General features: G+C 50.2%; 1 protein-coding gene across 1 annotated transcript in view; it reads right to left on the bottom strand.

Moving 5' to 3' along the window:
• The window catches only part of COL26A1 (collagen type XXVI alpha 1 chain), a 143,068-nt gene that overhangs the window by 74,115 nt on the left and 44,501 nt on the right, over positions 1-24,452 (bottom strand). Inside the window, exon 3 of the mRNA XM_040636553.1 lies at positions 5,098-5,201. Coding sequence (XP_040492487.1) covers positions 5,098-5,201 — 104 coding nt within the window. The remainder of the gene's footprint in view (positions 1-5,097; positions 5,202-24,452) is intronic.

Genomic DNA, 24,452 nt, shown 5'->3' with positions numbered 1-24,452 from the left:
AGCATTATGCTAAGTAAAAGAAGTCAGACACAAAAGGCCACATATTGCATGATTCTATTTATATGAAATATCCAGAACAGGCAAATCGATAGAGACAGAAAGCAGATTTGCGGTTGCCAAGGGCTAAAGGAAGGAGGGAATGAGGAATGACTGCTTAATGGGTATAGGGTTTCCCTTTGGGGGGATAAAAAAGTTCTGGAACTAGACAGTGGTGATGTTTTTGCAAAACCTTGGGAATGTACTTAATACCACTGAATTATATACTTCAAAACAGTTAAAATGGTAAATTTTAGGTTATGTGTATTTTGCCACAAATCAATTCATTGATTGATTATTAAAAATAAGTTAAGGCAAAACAGATAGTAAATTTTTTTTTAAGTAGAAAGAATTCACGACAAGCAGACCTGCACTAGAAGACGTGTTGAAAGAGAAGGGATACCAGATGGAGACTCAGAGCTCCAGGAGGAAGAAAGAACACTGGAAATGATCCTTCCCTTCCTCTTTAAAAAGATAATCTGTTTAATGCAAAAATGATAATATCAACTTGGGAGGTTTTTCACATACTTAGATTGTAAACACAGGAGGACAATAGCACAAAGGATGGTGGGGTGGATAAATGGAAGCGTACTGTTTTCAAAACTAACAAGACATAATACAGAGAACTACAAAGAAAAAGTCAACAAAGGAAAAGGTGCAATTTCTGCTTCTAGTCATGATAGACTAACTCCTACTGAACTTGCTCTTCCACCACAAACAACTAGAAAATTGGACAAAATTTATGGAACAAATGTTTGTTGACATTGGACAGGAAGCAGTTCAGAACAAACAAGGCAATTCCTAGCGGCACCTTCCAGACCGGAGCTCATGGAGAGAAGACCAAGTAGAACATGGCCGTCTCTCTGAGCTGAAGAGACAGAAATCTGAGTTCAGGGAGGCTGAGGCAAATCTGGTGGCCAAAATACCAGAGAGATGAGAATTATGTAGAAATTATGTAGAAAAGTATCCATTGGATCAAAACTTATTGGTCTGTAAATGTATATGTATGTAATAAGTTGTACATCAATTATACCTCAGTAAATCTGATTTTTAAAATGTGCAAATAATTATTAAATTAAGAAATAGAGCACATCGGGGTGCCTGGGTGGCTCAGTCAGTTAAGCATCTGACTTTTGATTAAGGCTGAAGTTGTCATCTTGGGGTCATGGGATGGGGCTCTGTGTTGGGCTCAGCAGGGAGTCTGCGGGATATCCTCTCTCTCCCTCTTCCTCTGCCCCTCCCCCCTAAAATAAATAAACCTAAAAAAGAAAAGAAATAGAACTCATAGATGAGGGGCGCCTGGGTGGCACAGCGGTTAAGCGTCTGCCTTCGGCTCAGGGCGTGATCCGGCGTTATGGGATCGAGCCGCACATCAGGCTCCTCCGCTATGAGCCTGCTTCTTCCTCTCCCACTCCCCCTGCTTGTGTTCCCTCTCTCACTGGCTGTCTCTGTCTCTGTCAAATAAATTAAAAAAAAAAAAAAGAACTCATAGATGGCCCTATGTCTGTTAAAGAAAACAAATTTCTTATCAAAATCTTCCCCGCAGGGGTCCCTGGGTAGCTCAGTCAGCTAAGCCCAGACTCTTGATTTTGGCTCAGGTCGAGCATAATCTCAGGCTCATGAGATCAAGTTGGACATGGAACCTGCTTGGGATGCTTGGGATTCTCTCTCCCCCCGCCCCTGCTTGAGTACCCACACACTCCCTCTAACGAAACGAACAAACAAAAAAAACTTCCCCACAAAGGAACTACAGGTCCACATGGTTTCACTGTGAATTCTATTAAACATTTAAGGAAAAAGTAATACCCGCTTTACCAAAAAATGCTTTTAGAAAATAGAGGAGGAGGGAAATTTTCCTATTTCTTTTTATGAGAACAGCATAACTCTCATCACCAAAAACTGGAAGACATTACAAGGAGAGAAAATTACAGATAATTATCAAATACAGAAATAGAAAACTGAATAATACATCCAAATGTGGTTGGTCCTGGTAATAATAGCATTATTCCCCAAAACCAAGGGTTGGTTTAGTATTCCAAATCAATGTAATTTGTCACATTAACAAAATAAAGTATTAAAAAAATGATCACCTTAGTACAGAAGCAGAAAAAGCATTTGACAAGATTCAGCACCATTCCTGATGAGTAATCTCAACAAACTCAGACTAAAAGTGACTATCCTTATCTGATACATGGCATATACGAAAAAATCTACTGCTAACAACATATTTCACAGTGAAATGGAGAACTTCCCCCCCGGCCATGATCAGAAACAAGGCAACTATATCTATTCTCACCACTTCTGTTAAACATCTTACCAGAAGTTCTAGCCAGTCCAATAAAGCAAGAAAAATAAAATAAAATGCATTAATAGTTGAAAGGAAGAAGCAAACATGTCTCTATTCACAGAAGACATAATAGTTTATGTAGAAAATCCAAAGAAATCAATAAATAAGCTACTAGAACTAATAAATGAATTTAGCATGGTTTTTACATACAAAGTCAATATTAAAAATCAAAAATATTTCTATATGCTAGCAGAAAAATAATAATGAAATGAAAATTTAAAAAGCAATCCCATTTTTTAAGCACCAAAACTTCGAAACGCTTAGAAATACTTAGAAATAAATTTAATAAGAGATAAGCAATACCTCTACTCTGGAAGCTGAAAATTAAATTCCTAAATAAATGGAGAGCTATACCATGTTCATGAATCAGGAGACTCATTATTAAGATGTGTATTTTCCCCAAATTGGTCTATAAATTCATCACAATCCTACTCCCAAGGGAAATAAAAACATATGTCCACAGAAAGACATTACAAGAATGTTCACAGAAGTTTTATTCTTAAAGGCAAAAACTAGAAACTACCCGAAGATCTATCCACAGGACAATGCATAAATAAAATTGTGGCTATTTACACAATGGAATAATACCCAGTAATAAAAATGAGTAAACTACTGATATACATATCACAATATGAATAAATCTCAAAAACATTCTATTAATTAAAAGAAACCATGCACAAGAGCATATATTATATGGTACCATTTATATGAAGTTCAAGAATAGGTAAAACTGATCTATGATGATAGAAATCAGGACAGTGGCTGCTAAGGGATGAGAACTTTCCAGAAGGTGATAGAAATATGTACACGTATCAAAACTCATCAAAATGTACACTTAAGATTGATGCATTTCAGAGTACGTAAATTTTATGTCAGGGAAAAAAAAGAATATTTGGAGTAACGTCATCAATAATTTAAAACTTGGGAGAAACTTAAATATCTTGCAGTAGGGATTTACTTAATAAAGTATGTACCCAAATTTTATAGCCACTAAAAATAATGCTACAGAAAGCTATCTATTGACTAGGAGAAACACGCATGGTAACTTATATGAAAAAGAAAGTTACCAAAATACTACGACCGTATAAAAGGACAGAAAAAAGGTCTGGAGGTTTTCACCAAAGTGAGACTCAAGGTTAACCTTGAGAGGTGTGATTCTGGGTTTCTTCCCCTTCTCTACACTGAACACGGACTTAACCTTTGCAATAAGCAAAAAAACACTTCTAGATACATCCCTATAGTTCTAGATACTTAGACAAGATTCATTCCCTGATTCATGGTAGCTGTGATCTATAAAGTCATGGGGGTCCCGAATTAGCAAAGAGTGAACCATTGCTCTTCGGGGAGGTGCGGGGAGAGGCTCCTGCCAGCGTCTGGTCACAACATTTTTGTCAATGTGTTTTACATGTGTGGGGAGGAGTTCATCGCTGTCTGCCCCTCAGCTGGAGGGGACAAATGGTTTACGACTCAGACATCTGAGACTTACACTTCGTTTACTGGACCGTTCCTTTAATAAAGAGAACATGAGGACAAATGACAAACCATACATGCCTCAACATTGCAGTGGTTTCCCAGGGAGGGCGGAAGGGACCCTATTCGGGGAGGGCTCAGTTATCCTTAGAAGAAACAGTCTGTAGGGTGTTGAGTGGCAGTTTGGGGGCTTGGGGGTGGGCAGACATGAAAACACATGATTATAGTCGGCTGAGGCAAGGATGGGGTCAGGGGGAGCTCGGAGGCTCTGGGAGCTGAGAGAAGGGCCCCCGAAGCCTTCCCAGTGCTGAGCAAAGGCCTCCCAGGATCAGGTGCCTTCTGAGTCAGGAAGGGCAGCACCACTGGACCCTTTTCCATTCCAGACCCTTCCTTCCGCTCTGCTTTGGGCCACAGGCCCACTGAAGCATCATCATTATTATTACTTTCTGTGATTATCCTGTTATTATTTGTAACCCAAAGAATTTGGGGCAGTTTGCAATAAAAGTATATACCAAGCATATTATAACTTATTATAACTTTATAATCACCTAATTTATAAAAGCATATCCGTAAAACAAAAGTCAGCAGGTTAGGAAATAAAAAAGATGAGGGAAAATCACTTGATCAGAAAGTCCGAGTCCTGGAAAACTACCGTTTCCAAATGCAAAACTGACCCGTGAGCCTCCAGGTCAACCGGCTAACCCTGGGAACGAGACGGGCTGTGAATCTGTCGGTTGGGTAGGACCTGCTTTTCCTGGCCGTGAGCGCAGCCGGGATTTGCTGCGGGCCCTCCCTGGCCCCATCGGGCTCCAGAGGCAGGTTGGGACCGGGTCCGGAGGGCTCAGAAAGAAAGCCCCAGCTCTGGGCCCTATCCTCCCAACCTCCCCCTGGGCTCGAGCCAGGCGGAAGGGCAGGACCGTCAGTCCGCCGCCCACCAGATCCGTGTGCCTTGTTCCACAACAGACGTGGCTCCAAGGCTGGTGAACAGAGAGCCGGCAGCCAGCTCCGCCCGCGCCCATTCCCGGGTGAGTGCGATCCAGAGCGGAAGAAAGAGGCTGTCAACTGAATCCCCTCCCCCAGGCCAGGATTCATGATTCTCTTCCACCCAACCAATGCACACAGGGTCCCTACCTCGGTGCCCATGGCAGGGTGGCAGCAACACCAGAGACTCCGCAGCCCAGCCCAGCCGGTGCCCCGCCCCCCAGCACCCTGCGCCCCAGCCCCCCACACCCCGGCAGACTCACCCTCCTCACAGTTGCTCCCAGTGAAGCCAGGACAGCATCTCCACTCCAGCGCCGTCACCGTGCGGTAGGACACTCTGTACGTGGGTCTGATCAGAGTCCTGTAACTAACACGAGGGCAGCATCAGCAGAGTGTGAGCGCCCGTCCACCTGCCCCCGGTCCCACTTCTGCAGACAGCACCCAGCCCAGGGCTCTGGGAGCCGCCTGGGTAGCGGAGCCGGTCATCCCGGCTCTGTGCCCACTGGCTGTGTAGCCCTGGGCAAGTGACCACCCCTCTCTGTGTCGAGTGCATTCTGAAGTCCCTCCCAGCTCTGCCTTCCGGCAAGTCTCCAAGCATGGCCACGGAGGGTGGGAAAATGTCTGCCACGGACTGAATTGCGTCCCCAGAATCCATATGTTGAAGCCCCGCCCCCATCATGTGACTATATTTGCATATAGGGTCTTTGGGAGGTAATTATGGTTTAATGAAGTCATAAGGGTGGGGCCCTAATCCATCAGAGCTGGTGGCCTTATAAGAGGAGAAGGACAGAGAAAGAGATCTCTGAGTCCATGAACACACTGGGGAGAGGCCATCTGAGGACCAGCGAGAAGGTGGCCATCTGAGAAAACACATTTCTGTTGTTGAAACCCCCCTGTCTGACACTTTGCTACTGCGACCTGAGCGAAGACATTGACCAAGACCATGAAGAAGGACAAGAAAACTATCGTTAGGACGTGTGCAACTTCTAACCACCCAAAAGTTCCTCGACTCCAGCGCTTTGTCCCAATCATTTCCTTTGGCTGATTCATCCAATGAACACTTACTGAGCGCCAACTACATGCAGTACTGTGGTCACAGACTGATAGAACTGAGTCCCTTCCTCGGGAAAATCAGAGCCTCGTGGATGAGAGAGGCACACCCATGAAAACTTGCAGTCCCCTCGCGGGACCCTTGCCCCCTGCAAACTGCTGTGGATTCCAGGGCCAAATTTCACACTCCTTCAGTTCTGACATTTTTCTTGTAAAAAAGCTTGATACTATTTTACCGAACTCTGAGACATAAGATATGTGACCAGACCCCAGTGAGCTCTCACCTCACACCTGTCAGAATGGCTATCATCAACACATAAGACACAACAGGTGTGGGTGACAATGTGGACAAAGGGGAGACCTCACGCAGTGTTGGTGGGAGCATAAACTGTGCAGCCGCTGTGGGAAATGGTAGGGCAGGGCCTCAAAAAATGAAAAATAGAACTCCCATTTGATCCAGGAATCCCACTCCAGGGGGTTGATCCAAAGAAAACAAAAACACAAATTCGAAAAGAGAGCTGCACCCCCATGTTCATCATAGCCTTATTTACAATAGTCAACACATGGAAACAACCTCAGTGTCTCGATGGGGGAACGGATAAGGAAATGTGATGTAGCGATACACGATGGAATATTACGGAGCCATAAAAAAGAAGGAAATCTTGCCATTTGTGACAGCAATGGATGGACCTCGAGGTCATGATGCTGAGTGAAATAAGTCAGACAGAGAAAGACAAATACTGGATGATCTCACTTATATGTGGAACCTAAGGAAGAAACAACCAAGGTCATAGATACAGAGAGACCGATGGTTGCCAGAGTCGGGGGGCAGGGGTGGGCATAATGGGTGACGGGGGATCAAAAGGCCGAAACTTCCAGATATAAAATACAATGTAAAGGTCCTGGGATGCAACGTGCAGCATAGGGACTGTAGTTAAGAACATCGAGTGGCATGTATCAAAATTGCTAGGAGAGTAGAACTGCAAGTTCTCATCACAAGAGAAACAATTATTGTAACTGTGTCTGGTGACAGATATGAACTAGACTTCTTGTGGTGATCAGTTTGCAATACATGCAAATATCAAATCAAAAACTATACACCTGAAACGAACATAACATGGGATGTTAACCTCACCTCACTACACACACGTGCACACACAAACATATGACCCAACCTCACCAGGGGGATACACTTGGCTCTATGATTCGATTTGCGTGCATCATTATAACTTCGCTGCTTGATCACGTCCACACATCTCCCCCTTGAGAGCAAAGCTACATGACTTCACAAAATCCAAATCTGCTGACACCAAGCAACTTAATCGGTGAATGGGAAAATTATGAATTAATTGGGAGCAGCAGGCGTGACGTTTCAAGATGCCCCGTTGACAGGAAAACACACGAGTCACGTCTCAAATTTCAGGAGTACTGCTTTCAGTGTGAACAATTCTGTTACACTAATTTCTCTTTAAAAAAAAAAAAAAGCCCTCTCGCTCATGTTTCATGAACATTCTGGCAAACCAGCTTCCCCCTGGAGATCTAAGCGGGGGGTGAGGCTGTGTGCAGCCAGGGGCAGGAAACTTTGAGTGAGAAGTCAGGAGTCTGCATGGAGAGACGTCCGCGCTGGGACCAGGACAGCGGACCTCGATCTTTAGGCTCTGAACTGCCCCCAGGAAGCTCTGAGGCAGGCCGGAGGGGTGGGGCTGGCAGAGGAGTGGGGCATCATCGCCAGTCCCCAGGGCAAGTGGCCTGGCGGGCCACCGGTGGGTTGATGAGCCCGGCTCCAAGGAGCACAGATAGATAATAAAGAGGCGATAATAAGCACACACGCACACACGGGCTCCCGGGCTTTCATGCTCACACACGCACACGTGCTCACACTCTTTCACACACTCCACACTCACAGGCACTCATTCACCTGCTTACGCCCTCACATCGCCTTCCTGCTGCAGATCTCCCAGCCAGAGGCAGGCCCAGCTCGGGGGCAGGGGGGTGAGGGGGGAGCTTTAATTTAGATAAAAGACGCCAGTTTTTTCATTGATTCCTGGAATAAGATGTCGCTCCAGCTGAGAGGGAGCAGAAAAGCTATGAAACCCCCACCTGGGGCAGGCGTGCGAGGCAGGGAAAGGGTCAAGTGCAGCCAATACTACGGACGGGCGCCTCCCATAACCTCAGCACCATAGGGTAGATGGGGCCCCGGACTGTGGGCTTCGGGCTGTGTCTCAACTCACAATACTGACTTGCACACATGACTTGTGAGGACACCAGAGACCAGGATGCGGGGCGTGAGGCTCGCTGGGAGGGAGCGTGTGCGAGGTGCCCAGAGCAGGAAGCGTGCACAGATGCTGGGTTCGCAAAATGCAGATCTGACTTCATTTCTCCTGGCCCACGCCCTTCCACCGTCTCCAGTGTGGTCAGGGGGGTCTGACTGCTTAGCCATGCGTGCGAGCCTTGTCCTGCTCACACAGCCGCTCTCCGGCCCCCCGGGGGCAAAGGCTGCCCCTCCCCCTCCAGCCTCTGAGCCACGCAAATGCACCAGGCATCCCCCCGTCCATACCTTGAATGACGATGATGATAGATAATAAATATAAGAGCTTTGAGTATCCGCCCTGCTCAAGGCACCGCTCTGAGTGTTGTCCATGTGCCGACTCACAACAATCCTAACGGGTGGATACTATTACTAATCCTAATTTACAGATGAGAAAACTGAGGCACAGAGAAGTTAAGCAACTTTCTCAAGGTCACACTGCCAGTAGGTAATAGGACTAGGATCCACATGCGGGCAGAACTGGCAGAACCTACCAACACTAATTTGCGTTTGTTCAGCACAAAGGAATATTTTCCTCCCTGCATCTGCACAAGATCCTGATCTCAGCCTCTGTGCCAGAAGGAAAGCTCGTCCCCCAGAGAAGGTCCCTTTCTGCCCCTCATGCAGAGGGCCATGGGCTGACCTGCCCCACTCTGGGACCAGAAGGAACGGATGACCTGTGATGGCCAGGAGCAGGGCACACCAGTAGGTGGCGCTGCTTCACCAGCCCTGCGGGCCAGGGACCAGCCTGGCAGGCCCCTCAGGTCTCCCCTGAGTGCCCTGGGCAGCAGGCAGTGTTTGCAGCCTGGCCCAGGCTGGGCTTCCCCCTCCTACATTTCATGAGGAACTCCCAGCCTGTCCTCTGAGGTCCGGTCTACAAACCCAGTGATCTTTCTAAAATGCAGATCCAATTTTGTGATTGCCCTCTCTCAAAACCTTCCATGGCTCCCAAAGATTAAGGACTAAGCTCTTTAAGTCAGTAAAGAAGGCCCTGATTACCTTTCTGTGCTCCCTTCCTCCTGCCACCAGCAGCCAAGGCTCCTACCACCACAGCACAACCTGCTCTTCCTGCCACTGGGCCTTTGCACATGCAAGCTCCTCTGCCTACCTGCCCTTCCTCCTTTACTCTGCCTGAGAAAAATTCCCAAGAGCCTTCAGGGTGACCTGTCCTCAGCTGTGAAGCACCCCTGCTCCTGGCCAGTGTCCACAGACTCCCTCCCAGGCCCTCCCACAGCACCTTTGCACAGAGCTTGGTTTGAACCCAATGCTCATCCATGTACTCAGCAGGCCTACTGTGTGTCAGACAATGAGAACACAAGCATGAAGAAGACGGGCACAGCTCCACTCTGCCACAGAACCACACGTGAACGGACGACCACGGGCCACGATAAGTACTATGAAGCGAAGCACTGAGTTCACGCCTCACATTAAAATGGGGTTTTTTCTTTTTTATTAAAACATAATTTACATGCAGCAAAATAGATAAATCGAGCGTTTAGCTTAATAAACTTTTACCTATGTGTAAACCAACCTTCCCAACTCAAAAGTCCCCCATGCCCCCTCCAAGACAACTACCCTACCCCCAGACGTATCCATTCTGATTTCTATCCCCCCGCTTCTAGAATCCCATATACACAGAACCTCGCAGCATGCCCTGGCTTGCACCCGCCTTCTTTCACTCAGCCTTAGCCGGAGGTTCAACCGTGTTGCTAAGTGCAGGGGTATTTCGTTCCTTTCTATTGCTAAATAATATTCCCTTATACAAATATGGCCCAAATGGTCCATTCTCTGGTTAATGACCATTTGGGTTGCTTCTGGTCTCGAACTAGGATGGAGAAAGATGTTTGTGAATACGTCTTCATTCCTCTGGAGTATATTCCCAGGAGCAGCCTTGCTGGCCCATAGGATGGATATAGGTTTCGCTTTAATAGCTGCGGCAAACAGATGCCCCAAACCTATTTGGATAAAGCAATTCACACGCCGAGCAGCAGCGCCAGGGGTCCAGCTGCTCCATAACCTTGATCTTGGGCTGCCCAAACTCAAGGGCTGTCTACTGAATCCATGTTTATGGCTTAAGCCGCCAGTCTGCGGCATTTTTTTACAGCAGCTCAAGGTGAGGAAGAGAGATTTACATTAAGTACTTAAGACAATTTCCAGGTAGGAGATGCAATAAATGTTGGGTACTGTGATGGGTACTTGTATGTGTCCCCCAGACTGGGCGAACCCGCCATAACTGGTAAAACGTGTGAGGATTTCCAGAAGAGCCCAGCACTGAATTGGTAGGCTGAGTCAAGAAAAATCTACCCTCCGGGCGCCTGGGTGGCTCAGTCAGTGAGGCATCTGCCTTCGGCTCAGGTCGTGATCCTGGGGTCCTGGGATCGAGCCCCGAGTCAGGCTCCCTGCTCAGTGGGGAGTCTGCTTCTCCCTCTCCCTGTGCCCCTCCCACCTACTCGTGCTCTCTCTTTCGCTCTTGCTCTCTCTCAAATAAATAAATAAAATCTTTAAAAAATAATCTGCTAAGAGAGGAGATCCCAAGTGCCCTCACCACACGCACACACAAACGGTCACTATGGGAGGTGGTGGAGATGTTCGTTGGTTTGATTGTGGGTAATCATTTCACAGTGTGTATATATATCCAGACACCACGTTGTGCACCTTAGACAGACATCATTTGTCAAAAATCAAATAAAAAAATCAATCAACAGAAGTACAAACACACACACACACACACACACACACGCACGCACGCACGCGCAGTCCCGAGTGCCTCTGTGAGGTAAGGGGGCAACTGTACCACCTGCTGCCATTTCAAGACGGTTTCCAAGGGGAAGAGAGACCTCCCACCCCACTCCCATCCCTCGCCCCAGGAAGCAATCCCTTTCAAATCAGCACAGCCCCCAGGCCATCTCCACGAGAAGACAAATGGCCATAACCCCAGGTTTACAGCCTTGGCCGAACCTCTGACGACCTTGAGCTCAGTCTCACTGGGGGACACCGAGCTCCTGGAGGGGACCCGGCTTGCCTCGGGCTCCCCAGCAGAGGCCGCACCCCTGCACGGGGCTTACCCCACCATCCAGGTGGTGGCAGGAGCCTTGTTCCTTGGCATCAACATGGAGGGCCAAGGATGAGGTCCTGGGTGGGGGCCACAGAGACCTGGGAGTAAGCCCCACCATCAAGGCTTGAATGACTCCGAGGGGATATTGGAGGAAGAGAAACAAGACTGGCCTCTGAGGCCATCCCAAGGTGGAATGCTCCATTCTGACTTCCTCTCGACTCTATGGTGCTGCAGTGTCCCTGTGCAGTGGTGGCCCACAAGCCCTGGGGGCTCTGGCCTGGCGTCCACCAGCCTCCCCTTTGACTCTTGAGCCCCTCACTCCTGCTTTCCAGCCATACTGGCCTTCCAAATCTCCAGTGTACCACATCCCAGATCACTGAAGGGCTGCTCTCTCTCTTTCTCACTCTCTCTCTGTTACCCAGTCAAGGCCCAGTCATCACGTCAAATGCCCTCTCCTCCAGGAAGCCCTCCTGAGGCCTCTGACCAGCTCAGCGTTCCTAGATTTACAGGTGCCAAAGCTGGCATAGGAAAGGAAGAGGAGTGTAAGGGCGTTATATCTGCCGAACCCCTGGGGGGCTCAGCCCCCTGATACTCTGAGTATCGCCATCCCACCTTGTGGATGAGGACAGAGGCCTTGCCCGAGCTGTGTGGCTGGTGAGCAGCGGAGCCCCCAATAGGCTTGCACCACCAGGAAGTGGACAAGCCCATTCCCCCCTTGACTGCATACCCCCCAGGGCCCGTCCTTTCATCAAGCTGCCCCCCACCTCCCACCCCTGCTGCATCTAAGAGGTCAGAGGAGGCCCCTTGGGTTTTGCTGGTCCAGCCAATATCCCGACACAGCGATCGAGACACTGGGGCGTGTGTGCAGGGTGGCCCCCCCGCAAGGACAGCCCAGGCTGACTTGGCCCGAGGGGAGCAAACATGCAGTCAGGCAAGATAAACACAGGGCTTTCTGGCTGCTGTGTTTCTAGTTCATTCCAACGCATCTCTGCCCATCTGTGAGCCGTGAGTGAGTCCCCCCGTCTCTGAGCCCGCTACAAAGTCTGCACTGAGGTGCACCACACTCAAAGATCCCTTCCTACCTTGAAATTCTCCAAACGCAATCTGGAGTCTCCCAGTGGTGTCTCCCACCTCACCAGTTCTGGGGTAGTTTTCCCCCCCAAGACGACCCAAATCTAGGGACTTCGGACCTCTATGCATTTGCTTCCTCTGACGGTTGGATCCTGGGACTTCCCTCACCATCACCTGTCACCTGGCAAACTCAAGGACATAGATTCTCCCGGGGGTTGTGACTCAATAAATATCCAAGGCAGAAGTGTCGCCTCCTCCGAGAGGGCCGCCTTGACCAGCCCACCCTCAGTCGCACCCACCCCCACCGCAGGCTGCGTGCCCTGGGTTTATACTGTCATAGAACCCTGGCTCATCTTCCAAACACCCACCACCAGCTGTGCAGTCATCGATCTGACGTCTGTCCCCTCCACTAAAGCTGCTGCTGCACCCCAGGCCTAGCTCGGGGTACGGCACATCATGTGTGCACGCAATAAAAATTGGGGGAATGAAGGAAACAATCGGTGACTGGTGTAGCAAATGGAGTCCCAGGCGGGGAAATGCAATGCTAAGCAAGACACCGTGGGTCCCCGGAGGAGCTCAGGGTGTCGGGCTAGGGGACATCCCTGGACACTGATGACCGGCAGCGATGGGGAGGCAGGGCATGGCCACTTCCACGACCAGGGGCCAGAAAAGGCTTCCTATGTCTCGGGACGCTTGAGGAAGTTCGGCTGCGCTGAGATGGTCAGGGGGCGGCCAGCACCAGGAGAGCTAGGGGGTGCTTTGGGGTGAGATCTGGTGCATTTGGGGAGCAGACAACGCAGAGGCAGGGCAGTTACGAGAGCCCCAAAGCAGGCAAGCAGTCTGGCCTGGGTTTGGGGAGACCACACTGGCTGGCGCTCGCCAGGCCTTCAGAGCACGCTTCTGATCAGCAAAATATGTTCGAGTCTGCAATATACATGTATTAATCTACACGTGTATATATATACATGTATTATTTACTGTCTTTGCATATATTAAAAATCAGTAGAGCTTAATTTCGCTCTTACTTTAGAGATTAAAAAATAAACAGAAGACTTGATGTGGTTTTCCTGCTCCTCAACAGACAGCCTTGTACCCACTAGGAAACCAACGCCTCCCAGCCAAGGGGAGGCCACCCAGGGACTGTGGCTGAGCAGTGTGGTGGTCAGATCGGCTTTCTAGAAAGACCCCACCTGTGGCTGGCTGTGGGGTCCCCAGATGGGAAGGGAGAGATGGAAGGTGGGGAAGGGAGTCGGGCGGCTGCTGGCCAAGAAAGAGGGGCAGGGCTGGGATGAATGGCCTCATTTTACAGAAGGGGAAACTGAGGCTGTGGAGGAGCATGGGGTCAGGCTCCAGCCTATAAAGTGGCAGAGGTCTGACCGACCCAGGCCTCCTGGTGGGGCTGGTGTGTTCTTATCTGGTCAACAATGTTCGGAAGCTGCCCCCACTGTGAGCAGTTGGTCCTCAGGGACCCTCTCAGGAAGCACAGAGGGCTGAAGTCACGAGGTCCTCTCAGAGGCCCTCAAACTCCTACAGCCACTCAATGACTGCCCCAGAAAGGGTGCAGATGTGTCCTATATTTCCCCAAACGTGGCCCTGGGTGCACTAGGTCACATGAGAGGGCATTTGAAAAACAGGGTCCAGGGAGGGATGAGGTGCCCATCACTGGAGGTGTGTAAGTGGAAGCCATGGCTCTTTGGACTCCAAAGGTGGAGGTCTCCAAAGCATCAGGAGGTCCCTCGGTGGGCGCCAGCACAGGGCTATGGTCTGGGCATCTCCAGCCCGGAGACCTCATGGGGGGGGGCACCGGTGCCCCTCCTTCACTGGGCATTTCAGCCCGCAGTCTCCTGCCCTGGCCCCACTTCCACACCAGGGACCACCGCGAGGAGGACCAGACTGGGAGGTACCGAGACAGGCTGGAGACTCAACAGGAAATGGGAGTGGGGGGTTCAGAAAGGGAGGCGGTAGATTATTAATCTCTTGATTAATAGCAGCGGGCCAGTGGGAGGGAAGGGGCTGTCCCCTGCAGTTCAGAGGCAGGAGGAGGGGGTTTTCAGCCTCTGGCCTCCTCCAGATCCCAGCTAGTCATCCCTAAGTACCAGACGCAAGGGACAGCGGGCCCAGCGGGCAGTTCTTCCGCCCGGAATCCCCACCCCCCACCCCCGCCCCCGACCAGAGCCTGGGACCGCAGTGCAGGGGGGGGCTCATGGCGGGGAAGGGGGACGCAGCCCAGACCAGCCCCCAGCTGCGGGGTTCAGCTTCATGAGCTGCTTGACCCACACAGGCTGGCTGCGGAGGAGGGGCAAGGAAGAAAGGCTGTGTTTTAAGAAAGTACTAAGTTCAGGCCGTCGCAGGGTCTTGCAGGCAGCAGGCAACCCAACCAGAGGGGGGAGGCTAGCCGGCAGGGGGCCGTCTGGCGGAGGGGGAATGAAGGAGGCAGATGAAGCCCCCGAAGAGTTCCGGCAAACCCCTCCGCTCAGCACATCTGGAAAAGGTTGGCTCTAATGCCATCAAAGAGCTCTGAGGGGCCAGGGGGACAGCCAGGGCAGGGAAGCCAGGCCGAGGAAAACTTAACCCCCGAGTCCCTGGGGCTCAGTCTTCCCAATCTGTCAGGCAGGCCCTGTGCCTGGCCCACCCCCACCCCACCCCCCGCAGTGGCCCCGGGGTGCGGGGGAAGCTCAGGGGGGCAGGAGGGCAGCATCCATAATGCCGGCCTTCCTGCTGCATTGATCAAGGCACAGCGAGGGGTGTGATTTCCACCCCAAAGCAAGACAGACGGTTATATCCTCATTCCCCAGAAAGGGAAACCGAGGCACAGAGCCGGGAGGCCCGGCTCGTCCTCTCTGCCTTCCTCTGGGTGTGGAGCTGGTCCTGTGGCCTCTCACAGAGACGTCTCAGCATCCAGCCCCTCACTGTGGCGCTGGCTGGAGAAGGTCCCCCTACCTGGCCCTCCCGGCCTATTGCCGCCCCCACCCCCCTTCCCTAGGGAAACCCCCTCATCCCCCATCTCTCTGCGCCAATGTCACTACCCTAGGGAAACCCAGGACCAGGTCTCATATCAGGGACGCGACTGCTGTGAGTCTCTAACATGCCCTCCCCCACCGATCCCCCCCTCATACACACACACACACACACACACACACACACACACACACTACAGAAATCCAATGCAGAAAAAAATCACAGAATGGGAGAATCCACCCAGGACACACTGGATTACAGCTTTGCTTCTATGTAGCAAGGAGATGGCTGCGTCCTTTAATGAACATGGCCAAGCACCTCGGTGTATAGGACTTCATAGTGAGCCCTGAGAACAAGGGGAGGGGGACATCGCGGGCCTGCCGTCGAGGCCCTTAGGAGTTGGTAGAGTCGGCCCCCAAATCAAACCATCCCAGCATCACATGGGTGAACCCACATGGGTGGCAGGTGCCCCTGCTCTCGGCCTGTCCCCCTGTTGCAGCTCTGACAAGGTCCCCCTTCCCCTCCTGCTGCAGGTTCCCCAGCTCTGGGCTTGTCAGCGGCCGTCTGCCCTTCCCTCCCTCCAGGACCATTCCCGACAGCCTACAAACAGTTTACAAATATGCTCCCATACCTCCTGTCTTCAAAACAAACAAAATCCCTCCCTTGACCCCATGCTGCCTCCAGCTTCCCCTGCTCCCTTCTCAGTAAGAACTTCTCGAAACTTCTCACGTCTCATTTCCTCCTATGCACCTGCCGTCTCGGCCTCCGTCCCCACCGCTCCCCAAAACTACACTTGCCAGGGTCCCAGCACCCTGCACTGCTAACTCTAATGGGCACTCAGCCCTGGTCTTACCAGGTTTCCCAGAGCATTTGGGAGACTCAAGCTCTCCCTCATGGTATCCCCCCAGAAACTCACCTCCTGGGACACCCGGATTCTTCTCCCGCCCTGGCTGCTCTTTCTCACCTCCTTAGGCAGCCCCTCCTCCTTAGCCCTGCCTCTGAGGTCGGGGTGCCTGGACCATTTGGGGACCAGCACCCCTTCTCCATCTAGTCATCCCCAACGCCACCTCCAGTCCCACAGCCTCGAACACGGTCTGCAGCCTCCCGATCCTCAATCACATCACTTCTCCCGGGTTCCAACTTGCCCACGTTGTTACAGTTAAACATCGGCGACACTGGGGTTCATATTACAGTTGATGGTGTGCGATCGTTTAATTGGTTTAATTCTTAGGGATTGTAAGATAATGTACTTCTTCCTGACAATGACGTCATAGAGTCCATGAAATGCAATATGCCCCGAGCCCTGGAATCTTCCCGGTACTCCAGACTTTTCACTAGACCTCTTACTTGCAGCCCTCCTCCCACGGATGCCCCCACAGGCATCTCCAGCTTCACTTGGCTAAAACAGAGCTGCTGGTTTCCACCTCCGAGGGCTGACACCACTGGGGGGGGGGAGTCCCCAACTTAATGAAGGACGCATGCAGCCAGCCAGCCAAACATTTAGGGTTATCCGTGATTGGCCCCTGCCCTTTCGTGATCAGACTCTTGTCATCTCAGTTTCCAGATACCTCCTGAATTCACCCACTTCTCCCCACTTCCCAGGGAGTGTCCTAGCGTGAGCCACCATCACCTTGCGCCTGCCTGTGCCCACTGTCCCCATGGCAGCCAGCGATCTTTTCAAAACCTAAACCAGCCCATCTCAGGAACCTCCGAAAAGGAGAGAAAAATACTTCAAAGCCAGCAGAAGGAAGGACAGAGTAGAGATCAGAGCAGGTAAGAGCAGAAATCAATGAAAACAGAAAAACATGAGAGAAAAATCAATGAAAAGACCAGTGAAACAACAAAGCTCTAGCAAGACTGACAAAGGAAAAAGAAGAAAAGGCACGAGTTATCAATATCAGGAATGAAATAGGTAGTAGGACTATCCTCATAAATTTAACAGCTGAGAGGAAATGGACCAAGTCATCGAAAAACATGAATCACCCCAACTCACTCAATCTGAGATAGATCATTTGAATAGCTCCATAACTATTAAGGAAATTGAATTTGTAGCTTAAAAACGCCTTCAAGGGGCACCTGGGTGGCACAGTGGTTAAGCGTCTGCCTTCAGCTTAGGGCGTGATCCCGGCATTATGGGATCGAGCCCCACATCAGGCTCCTCCGCTATGAGCCTGCTTCTTCCTCTCCCACTCCCCCTGCTTGTGTTCCCTCTCTCGCTGGCTGTCTCTATCTCTGTCAAATAAATAAAATCTTTAAAAAAAAAAAAAAACGCCTTCAAAAGAACTCTCCAGCCCCAGATGTTTTCACTGGAGAATTTTACCCAATGTTTAAGAAGAATTAATACCAATTCTATACAATCTCTTCCAGAAAAATGCAAAAGGAGAGAGCACATTCGAACTCATTCTATGAGACCTTGATACTAAAGTCCGACAAAGACCGTAGAAAACAAGAAAACCACAGACCAATAGCCATGATGAAGATAGACGTAGAGATCCTGAAACAAAATACTAGCAAGTAGAACCCAGCACGATATTTTTTTAAAATTATATACCAGCACCCATGATAAAACCCGCAGAAAAATAGTTATAGAGGGAACTTGTTCGGCTTACGGGAGCATCTGTGAAATCTCCTGACATTTGACATTACACTTACTGGTGAAATGCTTTTCCGCTTGACTGGGAACAAAGCATTCTCTCCGCTCTCTCCCCTCTCACTCACTGAGTGCTGGCAGTTCTAGCCAGAGAAAAGGCAAGGAAATCACACACATACAGATCAGAAAGGAGGAAACACATCGTCTCTATTTACAGATGACATGATTGTCCTTGAAAAAAAAAAAGTGTCAAGGAATTTACAGAAAAATGCCCTGAACTAACACATGAGTTCAACAAGGTCAGAGGATACGAGATAAACACACACACAAATCTATTGCATTTCTATATACTGGTAATGAACCCAAGGATGTTAGAATTGAAAAGCCAATTTTACCAATTTTACCAAAAAGCACTGCTTACAATCACTCCAAAAGGGGAAAAAAAAGAACAGAGCAGGTATGCTAAAAGCTGTAAGAAATCAAGGAAAGATGAAATAAATCAGAAAAGATCCAAATAAATGGAGAAACGTGATATTCCCGGGTTGGAAGATGCCATGGACCAAAGATATCTGTTCTCTCCAAATGGATTTGGAGGTTTAATGTAATTCCTGCAAAACTCTCATCAAGATTTTTGGTGGCTGTTGATGGGATTATCCTAAAATTTATATGAAGACAGAAGAACGAAAGTAGGTAAAAGCATTTTAAAGAGGAAGAATAAAGTGGGGGAAAAATCAGTCTATCCGATTTCAAGACTTTCGGTATAACTCAGCAAACAAAGCCTAGTGGTGTTGGCAGAACCGTGGACACACGTACCAATGGAACAGGACAGAGAACTTAGACTAACACAAATATGCCCAAATAGTTTTTGACAAACATGCAAAACCAATTCAAGAAAGGAAGGATGGCCTTTTCAGCAAAGTTGCTGGACCGATCAGCTATCCACAGACCAAGAAAAAAAAAAAAAACAAAAAACTCTTGCCTTAAATATCACTCCTTGCACAAAAATTAACTCAAAATGAATCATGGTTGGGACGCCTGGGTGGCTCAGTCAGTTAAGGGTCTCCCTTCGGCTCAGGTCATGATCCCAGGGTCCTGGAATCAAGCCCCGCATCCGGCTCCTTGCTCAGCGGAGAGCCTGCTTCTCCCTCTGCCTGCCACTCTCTCTCTCTCTCTCTCTCTCGGACAAATAAATGAATAAAATCTTTAAACAAAAAATGGATCATGGACTTCAATGTCAAACACAAAACTATAAAACTTTTAGGAAAAAAACACAGGAGAAAATCTTCAATTGCACTCGTGGGCATTTACCCAGAGAAATGAAATCCTGTATTCGTGCAAAAATCTGAAGGTACCTGAATGACGACGACAGTTTTATTCCGAATTTATAGCCCCGAACTGGAAACAACTGAGATGTCTTTCAACAGCCCGCTGGTTAAACTAACTGTGGGCCGTCCGCACCGTGGAATACTACTCAGCCGTAGAAAGGAGCGAGTCGCTCATACACCCAACAGCCGGGATGACTCTCCAGGAAATCACGATGAGGGAAAGGATCCGCTCCTGTAAGGTCACCTACTGCGTGATTCCATTCTCGAAATAACAACACTTTAAAAGGGGAGAACAGATTAGTGGTTAACAGCGGTTTGGGGGGGCTTGGGGCAGGAGGAAAGTGGGTGTGGCTTCAGAAGGGCAATATATGGGGTCCCGTGGTACAGAAAATATTCTGTACATGGACTGGATCAATGTCGATATCTCGATACTCTGGTTGTGACATATCGTATGGTTTGGCGAGATGGCACCATGGGGAGGAACAGCGTGGACAGTACATGGGATCCAAAAAGAGAGGACACATGGAATCTCTCTGTATTATTTCTTACAACTGTGTGTGAATGGACAATGCTCTCAAAATAAAACGTTAATCCAAAAGAAACCTAAACCAGATCATTTGTCATCTCTACTTAAAACACCCAATGGCTTCCCACTACACTGACATAAAATCCCGACTTAAGCCCACAGAGATCAGTCTCTGCCTATACTCCCCTCCTCACCTGCGAAACTTCTGGACACTGACTTCCTCTCTGTTCCTTCATCTAGCACCTCCCTGCCTCAGGGCCTTTGCACCAACTACCCTTACCCGATCATCACATGGCGGCTCTTTCTCCTCACTCTCTGCTCAGCATCAACATCATCCTTTCAGGGTCACACTCATGCCTGCTCCAAAGTAGCCCCAATTCATGCCCAGTCCCATCACCGCTACCTTAATTTCCTACACTCATTATGAGGCGATATTTTTTCTCATTTTCATATAAACTCCGTCTTACTCTCCATCATATTCCCCTCGGGCACATAGTAGGGCCCTCCGTGAGTATTTGCAGAAAGGATTGAGGGAACGAACAAATGTAAGAAAGAGGTCTACGTGGGGCTCGGGGGGGAGAGGGTGGGGGCCCATGCCAGTCCCCGAGTGCGTTCTGAACAGAGCCTCAAAGGTTTCACAACCACGCTCTCCCTTCCCCCACCTGCACACTTTTGTCATAAGAATGTCATCAGGATGTAATGAGATAATGTGCTGACTTCAGAGCCTTCTGCCAAGTGAGGACCCGCCAAGGATTATGGCCATGCCGATCCACAAATCTAAGCACGTGGAAATACAGGAACCCCTTCTCCCCAGACCCGGCGGGCAGTAGAAGGATGCCAGTGCAGGCGCCCCCTGCCCTCGGGCAGCAAACACCCCTGCACTCTCTCACCAGCCACTCTTCATTCACCTGACATCTGTGTCTCTTCTCAGAGCCGTACTAAGGTGCTGGGGTTTATCCTGGCCGGACACTGGCCTAGACACGCCTTAGCATGGGCACCAAATGCCCGAAGTAATCCCATGAGGCGGACCCTGATATCATTTTTATAAACGAAACGAGCGAGACCCCAACTTCCACCCCTTCTCTTCCTACCCCTGGCTCCCCATACACACTGTGTACACATGCAGCCCACACCACCCAGCTCCAGCCAGGCCAGCCAGTCCCAAGAACAGCTACCCTTGCCCGCCATGGGGTTCAGGGTGTGCCCACTGCCCACAGTCCCCCAGATTTGGGGGTGAGGCCAGGGCAGACCCAGAAGCCCTCAGGGCTATTTAGCCAGGTACCCAGAGAATGGTCCAGAAGAGGGGGTTAGGCTCCAGAAGGACACGGACTCCTTGCCCTGCGAGGGGGAGCATGGCTGGAGGAAGGGCCAGGACAAAGGGGTTCCTCTTGCCTGGGTAGAAGGCCATATGTCCCAGGACCTCTGCTCTGTGGTCCAGGGGGTGGGGGCAGGCAGGCTCCTGGTCATGCCCGGTCCTGCTATATCTCCCACAGCTCCACAGGCGGCAAAGGCAAAAAGATACGGAAACCTGGAAGCTTCTATGTAAATGCGGAGATTGAAATGTGGCAAGACACAGCGGGCAGCCAGGACTGTAAGCAACACAAGACACAAGGCAGCTATGGGAGCTCAGCTGCCACCTAACCTTGGAGCGGAAAAATGCAAGTTCAGAGCATGCCGAGGCCTGCAGCCCCCATTAGGGGCTGCCTTGGAGATGGGGGTGAGGGTTGGAGGGGTGGGTAGGGCACTATGCCCACGATTTGCTTCATAACTCAGCCATGGCCCAGCCTCAGCCTCCATTCCCAGAGCACTTCTTACAAGCCAGCCCCACATCATCCTCCAACAGCCTCCCGGGGAAGTCTTCTATCGCTCTCACGTAGACTCAGGGACACCCAGGCTCAGAGGACAAATCCGGACCAGTGAGACATGAGGGGAATCTGCAGGGGGACTCTGGAAAACACAGTGCCCTCTGATAGGAGAACATGATGTCACATCCCCTTTCTTGTTTATATGGGACACTGTTGCTGATGCCCGGAGCTGCAACCGCCCTTCTGTGACCCTGAAGAACAACAGGGCAGGCACACAGCAGCTGGTGAAGGGTGAAATCAAAGGTGCCCGAGATCTTGAGAATATTTTTGGCTCAGGGAAGCCCACAGGTCGGGGGTCCCCACCGCATCTCCAGTGCCAGTCTCAGGGCACCTTGCTCCCGCACAGCAGTGATGACATGTGACTGTGTGCCTGTTTCTGTCGTGGTTTGACTAATACCCCTGCCACCACCACTGGGTCATCAGCTCCCCGAGTCAGGGCCTGATCTGGGTTCTCACAGAGGACTGGAGGCCTCCCTCCCTGACTATCCTTTTGACCTTGGGCAAGTCACTTTGCTCTCTGAGCTTCAGTCTCCCAGTGGCAAGTGTGTGGATCAGTTTATAAGACAGAGACTTTCTTTCACAATGAAGTGCAGTATTCACAGTTCACCCTGTGCGTGAATTCAAAGTGTTTTGACCTCTTGGGCCTCGTTTCATCCTCCTGATACCGAACCATCAGTTCAACAGTATCTCTTGAGCTCCTGAACTCGAGGCGCGGGGTGGGGGGTGGGGCACAGGAGGGAGCGACATAATTCCTGCCCTCCTACGGCCCCCAGGTTGGCGGGCAGGGCAGCCCACGAGCAGGCTGACCTCAGAAGAGACAAGGTGTTGCACACAGGGACCAGTGCTAAGATGAAGCAGGACAAGGGGCTGGAAAGTGACAGGGTGTCGGGGAGGAAAGGCACTGAATCAGGTCAGGAGATGCAGGGATGAAACCAGGCCAGGCAGAAGGACCAGCAAACGTGAAGGCTCCGAGGAAGGACGGAGTCTCCAGGCCAGCAAGGTCCATGTGGCCAGAGCCCCAAGACCAGGGCAGCTCGTGGAGGGCTGTGGGGTCGGGAGGGGAACAAGGTCCATGTCCGGACTTTGATCGGCTGTGGAGAGGGGTAGAGACAGAAGAGAGAGACGGAACCTCCTGGAAGGCCTGGAGCAGGGCAGTGCCGTGATCTGACAAAGGAACTGGAGGGGACCGGGGGAAGTGGGGAGACCAGCGAGCAGCCACTCCAAATACAATGCCGCTTATATGTGAAGCCAGCAAAAGCGGGCCCCGGGACGAGCGTGCGCACAGTGCCCCACATCGCCAGGGACCTGGGGACAGTGCCAAACCCCACTGTCCTTCCTCTCCCTGACCAGCCATAGACAGAGGGGATGCACCCCAACCCTAATTCAGATAGGAGTTACTGGAGAGAGAGAAAAGTACATTAAATCCTCATTCCTTAACAAATAACAGTCACTTAAGTGGCAATGATAATTGAGACCAGAAATATGGAATTCCTCTCAAGAATGAGCATTAAATCTTACTCAACAAAGGGAAGGCTCACGACAAATGCGTGCCTGCCTTGACCGAACATTCTGTTCTGAGCTCCTCATGCCAAGGAGAGGGAAAGAAGTCTGAAGGCCTGTAACACCCGCACTGTGGATGAGACCCTGCTGCTTCTGAAACAGTGTTCACATCATGGCTTCAGGCCCAAAGCAAAGGGCAGTTGTCAAAAGCAGTGATCGTCTGAAATTCGTTCGGTTGAGGTCAGTGATTCAGTAGTTAGCTTGTCTGGCTTTTCTTAAAGGTGCTTTATGTATTTAAACTCTAAAAGGCTCAACTTATAACTTTGACATTAAGAAAGCCAGCCCTTCTTCCAAGGTCTTTTAGTTAAAGGAACCCTGACGGTTCATTTTCTAAACCCAAATGCCATATAATGAGGTGTGTGTGTGTGTGTGTGTGTGTGTGTGTGCGCGCGCGCACCTTTTGCTTCCACCCTGGTAGCCGACTGGGGGTGTGCCCAACACATGGGATTGTGGCTAAAGTCCAACTGGACTAAAATCTGTAGGAAAAAGAAGAGAAACACAACTCTCCGTGCTTGTTCCTCAACTCTGAAACAAGTATTAGTTTGTTGATGTCAAATACCGTCTCTTGAAAAGAGCTGTTTCCAACTTTGGCTCCCCATGCAAAAAGCAAGATGGCGGCTTTTGAACCGAGGCAGATGTGGCCTTGCTTCTCAGTGGCCTGCATTTAGCGGCCAGCTGCCCTGTTTGAAGAGCAGAGCAGCCACTCCTCTACTGACCAGACCTTTCTCTCAGAAGACGCTCCATTAGCTAAACTGTGGAAGGAGCCGAGATGCCCTTCAACAGACGAAGGGATAAAGACAATGTGGTTCATTTTTGAATGGAATATTACTCAGCCATCAGAAAGAACGATTACCCAACATTTGCAGCAACATGGACGGGACTGGAGGAGATCATGCTAAGTGAAATAAGTCAAGCAGAGAAAGACAATTATCATATGGTTTCACTCATTTGTGGAACATAAGGAATAGCAGGAGATCGGTAGGAGAAGGAAGGGGAGGTAAACAGAGGGGGGAATGAACCACAAGAGACTACGGACTCTGGGAAACAAACTGAGGGTTGAAACCCTCTCTGAAGAGGGGAGGGGGGTGGGGGTGGGCTAGCCCGGTGATGGGTATCAAGGAGGGCACGTATTGCGTGGAGCACTGGGTGTTATATGCAAACAATGCAATCATGGAACACTACATCAAAAACTAATGATGTAGGGGTGTCTGGGTGGCGCAGTCGTTAAGCGTCTGCCTTCGGCTCAGGGCGTGATCCCGGAGTCCTGGGATCGAGTCCTGCATCAGGCTCCCTGCTCCGCTAGGAGCCTG

This window comes from Ursus maritimus, unplaced genomic scaffold, assembly GCF_017311325.1.
Source record: "Ursus maritimus isolate PB19 unplaced genomic scaffold, ASM1731132v1 scaffold_2, whole genome shotgun sequence".
Taxonomy (NCBI): domain Eukaryota; kingdom Metazoa; phylum Chordata; class Mammalia; order Carnivora; family Ursidae; genus Ursus; species Ursus maritimus.
Note: the sequence above shows the minus strand (reverse complement) of the source record. Positions and strands in the feature narration are given on the sequence as shown.